This window comes from Candoia aspera, chromosome 13, assembly GCF_035149785.1.
Source record: "Candoia aspera isolate rCanAsp1 chromosome 13, rCanAsp1.hap2, whole genome shotgun sequence".
Classification (NCBI taxonomy): domain Eukaryota; kingdom Metazoa; phylum Chordata; class Lepidosauria; order Squamata; family Boidae; genus Candoia; species Candoia aspera.
In genome coordinates this window covers 5,153,089-5,169,221 of record NC_086165.1, presented here as the reverse complement: position 1 = coordinate 5,169,221, position 16,133 = coordinate 5,153,089, and the positions used below count along the sequence as shown (strand labels likewise).

Here is a 16,133-nt window from a genome sequence, read left to right as displayed (position 1 = left end):
AGTTCTTCAGCCCTGCACCCACGGCCAGTAACTTCCCAGAGATTCTGCTCTTTTGAGGCACCAAGGCAAGGCCAATTAACTCTTCTTATGCTAGAGTGCCATCTGCTGTTTCTGTCTTTATCCAAACTAACATGATACAAGCTAACTTCACAAAATGGGCTAGACATTATGTGCTTTATTTGCTTTGGGCTTAGCATGTTGTCAGAATCTAGCCACTGTGGCTTGTCAACCCCATTCGGAGCTCAATATACCGTGTGAACCCAGCCAACCGTGATTATTCAACAATCCATGATGAAGCCAGTGCTAGCTTGGTGTGGCAGGCACACCAAGTCATAACTTCAACTTGAGGAACAATGGGGCTGCTTTAAGAGCTGCATTAAGACACAGCACTTTCATTGGTTGATTCATTAAAGCAGCTGCATCTCTTTTCAGGCTGATTAGGAAGACCAACATTAATGTGCTTCTTTTAATGAATAGACAGGCTATGGCCTCTTCCACATCATTTTCACAGTGGGCACACACCAAGGTTCTACAGTTTCTTGAGGGACAATCCAGAGCATTTTGGCTATTGGGTCCTTTAACAGCGCAACACTGCATCAAGGGGACCGAAGGGACCTAGGAATAATCAGTGGGAAACAGACCTGGTCTTGAAACTGAGATCCAACCTGCTTTGGGATGGTGATCTCCCCCAGGCTCAGTGGACCTCTCAAATGTATGTAGGGAATATGAACAACATGGGACATTTTACAATATCGTGCTTGGTGGACATGTAAAAAAGTTTAAAAATTTGGATTCAAATAGATACATAGATGCAGAAGCTTTTAAAGATTAATATTTAATTGAAGCCCGAACCTTTCCTTTTAGGATCGATGGATAAACAGTTAGAAAAAAGCCATGGAAGATTATTTCAATATATGATTACTGCGGCGAGATTATTATATGCACAAAGATGGAAAGATTCAGCTCTACCCACCACGGAGGGATGGTGGGTGAATTGACAGAACTTGCTGAGATGGAGAAACCGACTTCTCTGATTAGAGAAAAGACAATTATCTACTTTTATTGGTGACTGGAAACCCCTTATGGGCTTTTTGCATAAAAAAATGAAAAAAATGAACTTGTGATTTATGGTTTTGATGATTAGACAGGATACATTATAGAAAGAAGAGAGTCATGATGTAACTTTAGAGAGTGAGGTTAAAATATAATTGTATTTATAACTGCTGTGAAGAATATCGGAAGCCGCTTCTTCACAGCTGCAGCATTCCCACAGTCACATGATCAACATTCAGGCATTTGGCAACCAGCATTTATTTTCGACAATTGCAGCATCCTGGGGTCACGTGATCACCATTTGTGACCTTCCCAGCCAGCTTTCGACAAGCAATGTCATGGGGGAAGCTGGATTCGCTTAACGACCATGCAATTCACTTAACAACTGCAACAAAAAGGGTCGTAAAATTGGGCGTGACTCACTTAACAACCGCCTCACTTAACGATGGAAGCTCCAGTCCCAATTGTGGTCGTAAGTCAAGCACTACCTGTATTTCTCTCATTGTTTTTCATCTTCTCTGTTCTAATTTAGTTTGCATTAGTTCTTATGATCACTCTTAAAACTTTTAATAAAAATGTACATGAAAAAAGAGAAATAATATATGAGAAGCAGCAAACAGCATCTTTGACCTTTAAAAAAAGTACGACGAAAAGGTCATACAGATGTCCTGTGATAACCAGGGAGCCAGCCGGGCCAAATCCACTGACTGAAGATGTAGGGCTGCTCACCTTTAGTCCTCCTTGTTACATGGCTAAAAACAAGGCAAAGAAAACAAGGGAAGGCTATTGGGGAGCAACGCTTCGCAGAATGGGCAGGTAGCAAAATCTAGGAGCCAAGCGGAGGGAGAAAACCTTTTTGCTCTTCAGCCCCATCGTATTTTGCCATCCAGGGTACTGGAGAAGATCAGCAATGCATGAGTCAAAATCCAGCGCCATTATTACAGCCTAGATAAAACGGTGCACAAATAAGGAGAAGGAAAGACATTTTTCACAACGCAGAGGCACTGGAGTAAAACAACAGCCCCAAATTGGTGCTAGGAGACGGGGCTGCCCCACTCTACAGGATGCGATTGGAAGAAGCATCGAAGAAAACTGGGAATAGCACATCTGTCCTACAGCTACTAAGTCAGGCTCAGCTTACTGGAAACCAGTCTGGAACAGGCAGATAGTCACTGAAAAAGAAAGAGAGTGGAACTCCTCAACCAATGTTACTGGATCAGGCCAAAAGATCACCCAGCCGTTCCCAGTGTTGTGACTACAACCCCCAGAATTCCAGGTCTCTGTGACTACAACTCCCAGAATTCTTAGTCCAGCTTGTGGTCTAATCCCAACACTTCTAAAGGCAACAGCTTGGGGAAGGCTGGACTAGTCCAACATCCTGTTTTGCCACTATGACCAATTGGGTGCCTCCAAGAAATTCACATGGCCTAAAAACTGCCCTGATTCCCTGACAACTGACAGCTCAGGTAGACTGCTCTTGAAACAGGGAGGCTCTGTTGGCACAAGGCAAGCAGTTAAAGGGTCCTCTGATTTAAGAATGCAATTCTAAAGGTCCTTGATCAAAGGTGCCCCTAGTTTATCAACCTGCTTCTCACAGGAACCAAAGATTTCAGTGCGATGCATCTTTTGACTTGCTGCAGTAGGGTGGGGAAACAGCAGCCCTCCTGGTGTTGCTGGAACACAACTCCCATCAGCCCAGGGATGATGGGAAATCATCAATCAATATCTAGAGCAGGGTTTCTCAACCTTTGCAACTTTAAGACGGGTAGACTTCAACTCCAAGAATTCCCCAGCCAGCATGAATTCTGGGAGTTGAAGTCCACACATCTTCACATTGCAAAGGTTGAGAAACACTGATCTAGAGGGTCAGAAATGCCCCACTTGCCCTACCTCCAAGTGGTCACTCCACCCTTTCTCTTTGCTAAAACCACGATAGGCCTGCAGCAAATTTATTCTCAGTACATTGATCCTCAGATAGTCACAAAGCTGCAGCACTCATAGACAAGAGGGAAGGAACATCATGTTCGGGTGGGTGGGAGGACACTATAAAAAGAAAGTTGAGCTAGACCAGCCTTCCTCCACCTTTTGACCCTGGAGGAACCCTTGAAATATTTTTCCAGGCCTCGGGGAACCCCTGCACATTCAGGCTCCAATATCGGCCAGAAGTTCCAAAATTATTCTATTCGGTTCATGGGTAGGCCTGTCCATATGCATTCACGGTGTTCGTAAACTGGAAAATAAAGAAGGAAACTGACCTCTTTAATGTGAAGTTGCCGAATTTGAAATAATTTTTTAAATACATCGTGATCTCCCAGGGAACCCCGAGGGACCTCTCGTGGAACCCGAGGATGCTACGGAAAAACCCTGAGCTAGACCAATAACATTCGGTTGCCAAGGGAGGCAGAAAAGAGGAATGCACTGGCATATCGCGGAAAGGCAACTGGCTGGCCCCTTGGACCCCCGACTGGCATTCATTCTATCCTGCCAACGTTTGGTGTACCTGCCATCTGCTTCCCCTCAGAACACATCCGCTGCTTTATCCTAACGCCTCACTGAAGTCCTGAAGGGCCAGGACCTCCTTTTCACACTCACCGCAATGTCATCTTCAGTGTCTTCAGAACTACTGATCACAATACTGGCGACCTCTGGAGAAAAAAACCACAAGTGTGAATGCCACACAATAGGCTGAGACCTCGTTAATTAGCATCTTGGAGGCAGGGGGCATTTGAGGGCTCAGACCGGTCCATCTGTGCGTTCGGCTGCGAGAATCACCTTGGGAGACAGGAGCAAGAGCCACAGCCACAGCAGGGGTCGGACAAAAGACATCTTAGCCCACAGAAGGAATGGGAGGGGAGGAAGTGTCTCAGAAGGGACCCTCCCTAGTTCCCTGAGACGTAAAGGCAAGGGAGGGGGGAAATGCTTTCAGACTTGCAAGATTCTGTTCCTGTAACTTTACAATAAAGGTAGTGTTCACGGTTTTGGTTTCCTGTCTGGACTACCTCGAAGGGCTGACCATTTGCAGAACTTCAGTTGCACCAGCTGTCAAGCCAGCTGATGCAAGTTGTCTCTCCACACAAGAAGCCTCGTGCTGGGACGTCCAGGGCCACTTTGAATGGTGTCGTTTCATCTCTCCACTGGAGAAAGTCTTCCCACGGTGCAACCTGTGGTCTGGTTTGGTTTGGTTTGGTTTTTAAATGCCCTGCCTCCTTTCCTCCTACCTGATTCACAGATCCCCAAAGGCGAATTCTCCAGGATGTCCAATGTCATGGCAGCTGCTCTTTGCTCAGGCTCTGGGGTGGACTCGCGGAACAAAGGCTTCTGAGGCCTGGGGCCGTCCTCCTGGACTGGCTTGCTGGAGATTTCAGCAGCGCCAGACCCACATCCTTCCAACTTCATCATCTTGGGAGAAGCCTGGATGGCCTTTTCCAGCTGGGCCACTGGTCGCTTAGCTGGTGAGGTGATCGAGGTGGTCTAAAATCCAGATCAAAGAGACTTCTAAAACTTTGACCAGGCCAACGCAGGCAAACACAGCTTTCCTCGCCAACAAACAGAGCCACCAGATACTATCTCATCTTTTACCAAGTGATGAAGAGTCATCTTGCCACTGAGACATTCCCTGCCTAGACGTGGATGATTTTTCCCCAGCAATTCATTTTACCTGCCTTTCAAATGCATATGGTTCAAGCAAATTCCACTGGGTCGAGGACAAGAGCCTTTTCTGCCATTGCTCCTGCCCTGTGGGACATCTTGCCCCCTGAGGTGAAGTTGGCTCCCACTCTTCTGGCCTTCAGGAAGAGCATCAAGACCTGGGTCTGCCAACTAGCTTGGGCATCCAAGAGTGGTAGGCAGCCCTGGGAATGCTGGGTGGCTTAAGATGCTCTCTCCACCTTTTAATTTCATAGTTTTTATTTGTAAGCCGCCCAGAGTCACTTTTATACTGTAGTGAGATGGGCACTGTATAAATTTAATAATAAAAATTAAAGAATAAAATGTGGTTGCCTATTGTTTTTAATATATTGTAATGATGCTATTGCATTGTCACTTATTTATTTTATTTGACTCTCCGTGCACTGCTTTGCGAAGATTACACAGAAAATGGTGCAAAAGTATCCTTACTCAATAAACAAACTCCAGCGAGATTTCCACAATCCCTGATTGGCTAGCTCTTGAATCTCTATACTACTAAAACTCCTGTCTGTAACCTTTAACCAGACGAAACGGTGCATCGTAGGGCAACCATTTTTGAACCAAGGTCCCTCAAATGGGCTAACTTACAGAATGTGTCCAAAATCCAGGACCCATGACTCCCATGGAATAGAAATTTGGCAACTTTTATAAAACATTCTATGACTTAAAAATTATCATAAAACATTTAATGACATAATACAAAAGGTCATAAAGCATTTCCTGTGGTCAACTCCTGATGTTTGACTGGGCCATACAGTTCAACATGGGCTACTTTCAAGGCAGATCCATCTCTGAGTGTCTCCCTGAATTTTTAAGAACTTTTCCAGTAGATTAGAAGCTCTGCCACTGTTGAAGGCATCGAGGAATCTGGTAAGCAAATATCTCTGAAACGATGACCCAACGGGTCACAGGTTGTCTAGTCAGTCATAAATCCCACCTCCCTGATTCTTCTTCAAAAAGTCCTCATTATCTAGGAATTTTCTTTTCCATCAGAACAGGTTTCAGTGCTTACACTATGGGTTGGAAAGAAAATAAAGCAGTGAATAAACTAACATTATTGCAGGTTTGACTCTTCAGGGGGGAAAATGAGCAGGCAGCCATTTATGGTCAAATGCATGTTAATTTAATTTAGAAGCAAAGCCAAGAAGAACTGATTTCAGAATAGAAATATTCCTACCCCTGCTTCAGTGAAAATTCAGTGTTTTTACTGACTTTCTTCCCTGCCACGATAAAATGGAACCCCCCCAAAAGTTGAAACAGACCAGCAGGGAAGAGAAATCTGAAAGAGTGAAAGAACTCAAAGTTATGGCAGATGACCAAAACTTACAAAACCCCGTGGTGTTTTGGCAAGGCTGAGAGTGTACGTGGGCACCTGCACTTTCATCCCCTGAGATTTGGGCTGGTTTTTCTCATTGTGCAGACCTTCCTGTATGCAAATAGTAACAAAAAGAGAAATAAAAGAGTTTTAATGCCAACAGAGATGGGCAGAAGGAAGCTGGCCTCCCTTGATAACTCACCTGGCTGGACCAAGGTGAGGCATGATATTCCTGATCAAGCATTTAAGAAATGCTATACCCACTGGCTGTATTCACACCTAAAAGGATGTTGGCATCCTGGCTTCATGCCTCCTCTGCTTGAAGCCAAGACCATGGTTGGTTGCACTCAAATAAGCCAACATTCATACTTAGAATTGAAAATGAGTTTTTGATCCAAGGATTGGATGAGATCTTATTCTAAGATGAGGCAAGTCAGCAGCATGAACTACAGGGCACAAAATAAATAGGAAGATGGAGTTCAGTGCATGGGCATCCATGGGGGAAGGTGACAACAGAAACACCATTACATCATAATGCAAGCGACATAACTTAGGTAAGTAATTGCATCGTGTATCTGATGATATTGTGAGCCTTGCTGTCATTTTTATGTCACCAAGGCTTGGTGCAGATGTTGTTGGACCATCAGCTGTTAGTCCAACAGCTGCATCTCTGGGCTTGGAACCAAAACACAATGCGCTTGCACCCATTCCTGAACCTGCACCTACAAATGAATGACTACAGGTCCCACATTCTAACTGTCCAACTTCGACTTAAGAACTGTTTCGCCATGGATGCTGAAGACCTTTTCTGATCAACTGCAGATCAATCAGTGATCTTCCAGTAGTTCCTGATCTCCTGTACCTTCTGCCCATTTCCAGAAGGGATCCTACAGGGTAGGGGAGCAAATAGTGCCCTGTGAGCCAGACCCAGGCCTAGCACCAGTGGACCTCAACATCTTTGACTAAGTGTCCACTTCCCCATCCACCCAACTCAGGCTTACCGAATTGACCAAGGAATTATAAGATCCAGGGATGGAAACGGTACACCCACAGGCATCTACAAGCAGAGCAGAGAAGGAACACTTGGTTTATCTGAACAAAGCTTGGGCTCAGGTCCTTTGCATAGGGTCATACCTCTGCTCTTCAACTGAGAGGCAGACCAGCTGTTCAGCACCCAACCCTAAATAACTTCCCACAACCTGTAGCAAGTTGACGCTACAACTTCTCCCATCATCATCTGTCTCTCATGCTGCTTTTCTTTAAAGATTTTGGCACGGTTGGGTTCCCCAGCAAAAATGGTATATGTACAGATCGGGCTGTAGGTTCCGTCATCATGTTCCACCTCTTGCTTAAGACCCCATTGCCCATCCCCAGAGAACTGGATCTTTGAAAGCTTCTCACCTTCTCCTTTGACCCTCTTAAGCAGAGCTTGGAGTTCCCCTTTGACCTCATCGAAGTTCTCCACTTGCATCTGAAAGCTTGACATTGGCAATTTCTCTTTCCTGAGCCTCTCCAGGGACTCTCTGAGGAAGGGGTGCATGTCCATCACCTCTTGGTCCGATCCAAAGAGGTCCATCTTCTCCACCAACCGCTCACCGGCCTCCATTCGCTTGATGATCTGTTCGGTAGACTCCAGCTTCTTCTTGGCGTCTTCCTGCTCCTGGCAGAGTCGCTGGTCTACTTTCTCCAGGACTTCATCCCCCTTCTGCTGGATCCACTGGACCATGTCATGCACTTTCTTCTGGATCAGCTCTCGGGTTTCGTTCCGCACCTTCTCCAGGTTCTGCAGGTGCCCATGGATGCTGTTGTGGGTATCCTCACAGCTCCTCTTCTTCTCCAACAGCTCCTCTTTCATCCTGCCCAGTTCCTCCTTCCGCCTCTCAATTTCCTTGTGGATGTCACAGTAAAGCTTGGCATTGTAGTGTTCCCCATCGAGCAGGGCACAACAGCAACACAGCGGCTTCCGGCACCCATGACAATAGACGCTGTTAAGCACAGGCAGACCACATTAAAAAAAAAAAGGCATCTGAATCATTTCTGTCCTCTCCTGGGTTAAAAGACTGCATTGCCAATTTGTTTCCAAGCAAAAGGCATCCTATACAGCTTGGGGCCTGGTTTATGAGAGAATGGCCTCTATCTATAGGATTTCCACCACCCATTAAGACTATCTTAATTTCACCAGACTTTTGAGGGGGCCAGGTAGGCAAATGAATCCACAAAGACTACAAGTAGTCCTCGATTTATGACCATTCATTCAGCAAGCATTCGAAGTTACGACGGCGCTGAAAAAAGTGACTTATGACTGTCACAGCATCTCCATGGTCACATGATCAAAATTCGGGTGCCTGGCAACCAGCACGTATCTATGACAGTTGCAGCGTCCCAGGGTCACACAATCACCATTTGCGACCTTCCCGGACGGCTTCCAACGAGCAAAATGAATGGGGGAAGCCAGATCTGCTTTGCCATCTATTCCTGGAAGCCCCACCATGCCTATTTCTCGACTCAAAGGGCTGACAAGTACATTCAGTTGAATTTCAACACGTCCATGATCGGGGGGGTCCCACCTCCCCAGGCTGCCCAGCCCTGGATGAGGAACCCCCTTACCTTATGATCTGATTGTGGTGGGTGGGCTCAGAACAGAAGAGGCTACAAGATTTCCTCACCCCCTCCAGAAAACTCCAGGCCGTCTCCTTCCTCAGGTCAGCGAGCCGTTGGGTCTCGTGGCTTTTCTGCTTCAGGTACCACTGGTGAGATTCGTAACACTTTGGACAAAGGAACTCGTTGCACTCGGAGCACCAAAACTCTGCCATGCCTTTGCAAAAATTGCACAGCAGCTCTTGATCCCGGACAATCTTCTGGTAGGTGTTCAGCTTGGCCTGGAGGTTCGCAAAGAGCAGGTTGTCCTGAAGAGGAGCTTGGTCAGAGCCCTGGATGGGAGTGCCGCACACGGGGCACTGCCCGACACGCTTGTTGTCTTCCAGGCACTCGGTGCAGAGGGTGTGCAAGCAGGCAAGGAGCTTGGGGTTTGTGGTTTCTCTGTGGCATCTCTCACACAACAGGAATTGGAATTCTTCCTCCATCCTTCGGGAAAAGTAGACAAGACAAGGGGCGAACAGTCTTATTACGGTCACTGGCCAGAATTGCAGGAGAAGACACGATTAAGGTCAGGAATCTGTTATCTCAGACAGGGATTAAGGACAGCTGTCCTCTCGTCCTCCTGTCTCTGCCTGGTTCTCCTTGTTTAAAATACCCTTTTAATTAAAATAATTAAAGGGGAACCAGCATGCCTGCAAAGCAAAGGGACAACTCTAGCACCATCTTTCTGGGATACTGATTTTCAAACCAGTTTAAGCCTTGGATCCAACCCTACAGTTATGGATTCTTCTCAAATGGGCACATGCCATCATCTTATCTCCCTCCGATTCTAGTTCTGAAATTTTGTCGGGCTTTCACCTCGGCCAGGTTGGATGCTCCACCCTCTGCAGTTCTGTGGGGAACGGTATAAAAACATCCCTTTTCAGCAGTGCTTCTGCCCATGTGGAGATCGCTCTGTGGAATCCCTAAGCCAGATGCTCCTTTGTGGCTCTCTCTATAGGGCATCAAGGAAGATATATCTTTATCCCACTTTAAGGAACTACCCTGGTAGAGCACAAGGTCTATCTGTCACTGCAGGGTTTCTCAACCAGCGTCCCGTGGCACCCTCGGGTTCCATGAGAGGTCACTAGGAAGATCACAATTTCTTTAAAAAGTTATTTCAAATTCGGGCAACTTCACATTAAAGAGGTCAGTTGCTGTCATGTTCACCGTTCCAATGTTGCTGGTACATCGTAACGTTTCGCATGTCATTTCGCTGATACGTGTTTCATCTGGGAAGGGCGGAGGATTCCATCTCGGGGAGTTGTTATCTGTTGGCTGCTGGGTTGGAATGTGTTTGGGTTATCTCGTGTGTTCAAGGTTACTTTCCCAGGATGGCAGTTCAAACGGTTACCAGCACCTGGGGGGGGGGGGGAGTTTGCAACGGCAAGGCGAGGGGAGGGATTACATTTGAGGCGAGGGTTTTTAGTTTGTATTCATTCTCAGCTTTCTCTGTATTTGCATACTATTCTTTAATAAATCAGATATCATTAAGTACCTGCTTGTGAGTCTGACTCTGTTAGGATAGGCAATCATTACATAAAGCTGAGAATCTAAAAACTTTTTCTGTTAGCCCCTTTCCAGATTTATTTTGTGAGGGGAAGTGCTAGCGATGAGCAAACCAAATCCACAAACCATGGAAAGCGAGGAATCGAGCGAGGGGGAACCCGACTCTACGGTAATAAGAACGGAGAGAGTCCCTCCTCGAGAGACTTCAGAAGTTCGGGAGGGGTCGAGCTTCAGCCTAGGAGATGAGGAGGTTGGAGGTAAAAGAGCCCCTGAACCGACCGGCGAGTCACCAGGCGAGTTGCTCACCTGGGATGAGACACAGGGACCCCTACCCGGGACGTCAAGAACGTCTTGGAAGCAGCGGTACCCATTGTCCCCAACCGTGGTGAGGCAAGAGAAACAGGAGGGATCCCAAACCCCTGATCGTATAAAACTGCTGGAGGCTAAATTGGAGTCCTTAGAATTTATGTTCCGAAAAATGTCCCTGGACTGGGGTCCGCGAGAGAGGAGGAGAGAGGAGTCCAGTCATAGGTACTCGACTCCTTCTTCGCTCCCACCTTCCCCAGAGGAAAGGAGCAGGACCCAACACCGAGAGGAAGTAAGAGCACCGAGGGTGAGAATTTCAAGGTCCCCTCCTCGAGAGCGGAGATCCTTGGGGGCTACGAGGAAGCCCGATCGTCCAGCTGTGACGAAGGGGCCGCCCGGAGCGGGGATAAAAGACTTTACCGTTAAGTTTGATGGAGATCCAACCAAGCTGTCGTTCTTCCTTACCAATGCAAGAAGTTATATGGATGACTGGGAACAGTGCTTCCGTTCAGAAAGGGCTAAGATTAATGCCATTGCCACTAAGCTCAAGGGGCGGGCGGCCGATTGGTACGTGCAGTTGTGTCAATCGGAGGCTCCTGAGTTAGAGGAGTTTGAGGAATTCCTGTGGGCGTTAAAATTACACTTTGAAGACCCGTTAGCTAAGGAAAGAGCAAAACGGGCATTGAAGGAACTGTGCCAGGGGCCACGATCGGTGGCAGACTACGCTCTGGAATTTAAGGCTTTGGCTGGGAAAGTTGAGGATTGGTCCCAATCCACCTTAATAGAACTTTTTAAGGACGGTCTGAATACGGAGGTCCTAAGGTGGTCACTTGGGCGAGATGATCCGGATTCCTTATATGAGTGGATACAGCTGGCAGGGAAGGCTGAGCATGCCCAAGAAACTTTTGCTCACCGAAGGGTGATGAAATATGCTAAGCTCAGCAAGGGTTCCCGCACCACTGCACCCACTGGAAAGCCCGGGCAACGTGCGTGGGAAGAGGAGAGAGAGCGCCGCTACGCGAAGGGACAATGCCTCCGATGTGGGAAGGAAGGTCACCGAGCGGCAGCGTGCCCAAAAGGAAAGACCGAGGAACGTCCGGGAAAGTCGTCGGGGAAATCTCCCTCTTTGCCCAGGAAGATGAAGGCGGCTTTGGCTGAGACCGAGGCAGAGGAAGTCCCTTATTTCGGGGACGAGGGGGAGCCCGATCTGCTCCAACCAGCGGGAAACGTCAGCCACCTGCTTTAAAGGGCACCGCTGGGCAGGTGGTAGAGGAAGGGCGCGACCACATTTTGGTGAGTGGCACCTTGCAGTGTCTCATTCGGTGGAAGCATTTCCCCCACCCTGAGTGGGTGGCTGCGAGTGATGTTCACTCTCCTGTTTTAGTTAGACACTTTCATCTCGCTTATCCTATGAAACCTGCTCCTTAGTTTTTTTGGGGGGGGCGGTATGTCATGTTCACCGTTTCAATGTGCTTGGTACATCATAACGTTTCGCATGTCATTTGCCTGATACGTGTTTGATCTCGGGAGGGAGGAAGATTCCTCTTCGGGCAGTTGTTATCTGTTGGCTGCTGGGTTGGAATGTGTTTGGGTTATCTCGTGTGTTCAAGGTTACTTTCCCAGGATGGCAGTTCAAACGGTTACCAGCACCTGGGGGGGGGGGAGTTTGCAACGGCAGGGCGAGGGGAGGGATTACGTTTGAGGCGAGGGTTTTTAGTTTGTATTTGGCGCGCTTTTACTCATTCTCAGCTTTCTCTGTATTTGCATACTATTCTTTAATAAATCAGATATCATTAAGTACCTGCTTGTGAGTCTGACTCTGTTAGGATAGGCAATCATTACAGTTGCATTCTTTATTTTTAGTTTAAGAACACTGTTAGTGCATACCTACGGGCCTACACATGAAACAGATACCATAATTTTGTAACTTCTTACCTATATTGGGGCCTGAATGTACAGGGGTTCCCTGAGGCCTGAAAAATATTGCAAGGGTTCCTCCAGGGTCAAAAGTTGGAGAAAGGCTTATAACTGCTGTGAAGAATATCGGAAGCCGCTTCTTTGTATTTTTTTCCCTTCCTTTTCTGTTTTTCTTCAACTTTTTTTTTCTTTCATTCCTTGCACTTTTTGCTTTCTCTTTTTCTTTTTTCTTCCTTAATTTATATTAGTTTGTATTAGTTTTTATCTTTTTTAGAAGTTTTAATCATACACACAGACACACACACACAGTGTGTGTGTGTGTGTGTATTACAGGATATGGAAAGTGAAAGCCAAAGTGGTCCCAGTGGTGGTAGGAACACTCAGGGCTGTGACTCCTCAGCTGGGAGAGGGGCTCCAGCAGATTGCAGGAGCAACATCCGAGCTCTCTGGCCAGAAGAGTGCAGTGCCAGGAACAGCTCAGATCCTGTGCAGAATCCTCAAACTCCCAGGCCTCTGGTAGAGGACCCGAGGAGGTTGAGGAAGACACATACCACCCATAGGGGTGGGAAGAGAATGTTTATATTTGCAGTGCTTCAAATCCATCCTGCCAGGGAACAAAGCTGGCATTCAGGATTATGAAGCAATTTACAGAAGAAGGGTTGAAGGTTAGCAGGGCCTGAAGGAAGAACTAGACAGGATGTGGAAACTGAAGGCCAAAGTGGTCCCTGTGGTGGTAGGGGCACTTGGGGCTGTGACTCCCAAGCTGGGAGAGGGGCTCCCACAGATCCCAGGAGCAACGTCCAAGCTCTCTGGCCAGAAGAGTGCAATGCTAGGAACAACTCAGATCCTGCGCAGAACCCTCAAACTCCCAGGCCTCTGGTGGAGGACCCCAGGTGGAGGAAGACACATACCACCCATCGGGGTGGGAAGGGAATTTTTTAATATAAAAATGCACCTATTTTGGTGGCTGCAGAGCTGATCCCTGGACCCTTTCAAAGTTTGTTTAATCCACCTGAGCTAATGATTAAGATCTTGATTTGACCTGGGGAGGTTTTTATTAGCTCAAATTCTCTTCCTTTCTCTCTCTCTGTTTCTGCACTCCTCAAAATGTCCGGTCTGCCACAGTAGAAGCCAAATGTGGACCAGGTCAGCCTTTGGTATCAGCAGAATCATTCTTGTTTAATTTTAAGAGTATAAGAGAGTATCATCTGTAAACCCATCTCAGCCAAAGCTGCAATCCCTTAATCATGGTTTGCTCAGTTAACACATATGGATTGTTAGCATAATATGCAAAACTGTAGTTGCTGTTTTTTAAAGTTGGGTTTGCACATTCCAGATTAATGCCATGTTCAAGCCAGGCCAGTAAATCAGCCTTCCTTGGCCCTTTGAGGCCTTCCAGACAGACTAGGCAGCTCTCTGCCCCCAGGGGAATGCTGTGAGTTTTAATTTAACACATCTGGAGGGCACCTAGTTGGGGAAGGTGGGGATTAACCCTACCCATTCATAGAATCTCAGTGGCAAGGGGAGTAATCCTGTTTAGCATAGAAAGAGAATTGATTTAAAAAAATAAAAATAAAAGTTCCCTTCCCATTATCTGGAAACATTTTTTTTAAAGAAGGGGGGAGGAATAGGCTGCTATTAAAAGCAAAAGAGTAGCAAAGGAAACGTTATTTCACTCCTGTAACACTTTTTGTGTATGTACAGTTCCTGCACCCTCAAGGAGTTCAGATCAAATGTCTAACTTTGCTTCTATTTCGTTTCTAACAGGAAGAGCCAGCCTGCCAGAGGCTTCCACCACTGCCAGGCAGAATAAAATCGGCCTTGTGTTAATGTGAAAGCAAAGTCTCTTGGCAATTCCAGGGACATGTCCGTGCAGTTTTCTTGGCAATGATACAGAATCACCGCCACCTTTTTCTAGGATGTTTTTTCAAGTTCCTGGTCTCGTCTACAACTCTAGGATTTCCTTGTGGTCCCCTGTCCAAGTTCTAATTTATTTAGGAAGCTCTCCAAGGTGGGGAAGGGGGCTATTTCCACTGAGCAGAGTACTCTTCTAGTGTAATGTTGGTGGCTAGTGCAACATGCAGCTTTTTCACAGACTAGACCAGTGTTTCTCAGCCTTGGCAGCTTGAAGACCTGTGGACTTCAACTCCCAGAATTCCTCAGCCAGCAAAACTGGCTGGGGAACTCTGGGAGTTGAAGTCCACAGGTCTTCAAGCTGCCAAGGTTGAGAAACACTGGACTAGACACTGGCACATCTGCCAAGAGGCAAACAAGCCAGAACCGCGGGTTAGCAGCCGCGCGTGCAAATACAGGCGAAAATTGCCCCGAAGTACCAACGCAGGACCTCTACTTCCCGAGTCCCACCACCGGCGGTCTAATAAACCCGCGAACCAGATACGAGACGCGCGTCAGCGACCACCTCATCGGGACCCCCTCCTTTCTCGAGTCCCCGCAAGCCCGGCCCGGCCCCTGTCCGGCACGTCGGAACGAGGTCCAGGCGGGGAAGAGGCCCTCGCGCAGCTGCCCCGAGCCGCTCTCCCGTTCCTCGACCGCCCTGCACCTCGTTCCTCGGGTCGCACCTCAGCCACGTGAGAACAAGCCCCCCATCCCTCCCGCCGAGACCCCTGGAGCAGAACACGCACACCGGACGTCACGCCCCGAAAGTACCCTGGGATCGACGGCAGGGGACGATGGGTGCGGGGGGGCTTACCCTCCTGGAAGCCCCGACCGCTTGCAGCCCCCGGGCGGAGGAGAAGGCACGAAGGCGCAGGAGTGAAAGTTTCGTTTTCTCCTCGCGAGGACGGGCGCAGCCGGAGGGAGGAACGACAGGAAGGGGGTGGTGAAAAAGAGGAGGAGAATCAGCCGCAGCGCCTGGGGAGGGGATCTGGCACGGAAATCGACTCGGATCCGGACCTCGGTCGGGCCCCCTTCTTGAATCCGACCCCCACCCCCAAATCGGACGGCGCTTCTTTGCAAACGGGCGCTCGACGCGCTGGAGGGCAAGGCGCCTCCGCGCGCGCGCTCCCGGGCTCCGCGGGGGTGCGCGGGCCCTGGGGGCCCTAGGGAGACCGGGCGAAGGTGACCCCCTCCCCGTTTTGGGCTAAGCCGGGAATGCGGGGGCGGCGCATAGCCTAGCGGGGGTCCGGCCCGGCGGTTTGCACACCTTTTGGGCCAAGCCAGCCCGCGGCGGTGGCGCAGCCGAAATTGGATAAATGGGGTTCCGGATTAAAGCCGCCACCAGCAGATACGTGAATGTTCTCAGAAGCCGTGCTTCGGGAAAAGGGACCGCATTCTCTTCTCTATCTGCTCCTACTAGGAAGAAGTTTCGCCCGATATTCAGTGACAATCGGTGTATTTCTTCCGTAATTTTAGTCTAATGGGTCCTGCACTCACAGCAACAGGTAACGTTTATACATTTTAGCATGTATAAATGCTAAATAACCTGTTCCCTCGTTTGTACACAATTCTATTTCAAGCTCAGTCTTGCCGTGCCCAAAACCAAAAGTTCTTTTATTTACTTTAAATCTTTCTAGCAATTGTACATGAGAAAGCAATTGACAAGTGTATCTTTCTGCTGCTGGATCTTCTCTTGATTTTATTTTGCATTCTCCTTGACAAAATTCTAGCATGTCACAATAAGTTAGCCATTTTTTTTTCTCACTGCTCCCCTCGTCCCTGGGGGAGCTGGGGGTGTTGACGACCGACAGGA

At 48.0% G+C, this 16,133-nt stretch overlaps 1 protein-coding gene across 2 annotated transcripts; it reads right to left on the bottom strand.

Annotated features, from left to right (window-relative positions):
- Positions 1-851: 851 nt before the first annotated feature.
- PML (PML nuclear body scaffold) lies at positions 852-15,633 on the bottom strand. 2 transcript variants are annotated; one of them, XM_063313974.1, is made up of 8 exons: positions 15,135-15,633; positions 8,663-9,139; positions 7,457-8,040; positions 7,057-7,112; positions 6,068-6,166; positions 4,272-4,524; positions 3,646-3,698; positions 852-2,225 (listed from the first exon to the last, which is right to left on the bottom strand). In XM_063313974.1, exons 2-8 carry the CDS (start codon positions 9,136-9,138, stop codon positions 2,223-2,225), a joined length of 1,524 nt encoding a protein of 507 aa, XP_063170044.1. In that variant the 5' UTR covers position 9,139; positions 15,135-15,633; the 3' UTR covers positions 852-2,222. The 2 variants fall into 2 exon arrangements, with proteins under 2 accessions (XP_063170044.1, XP_063170045.1); XM_063313975.1 differs by having other exon boundaries at positions 853-2,225; positions 15,092-15,254.
- Between the last annotated feature and the right edge of the window lie 500 nt (positions 15,634-16,133).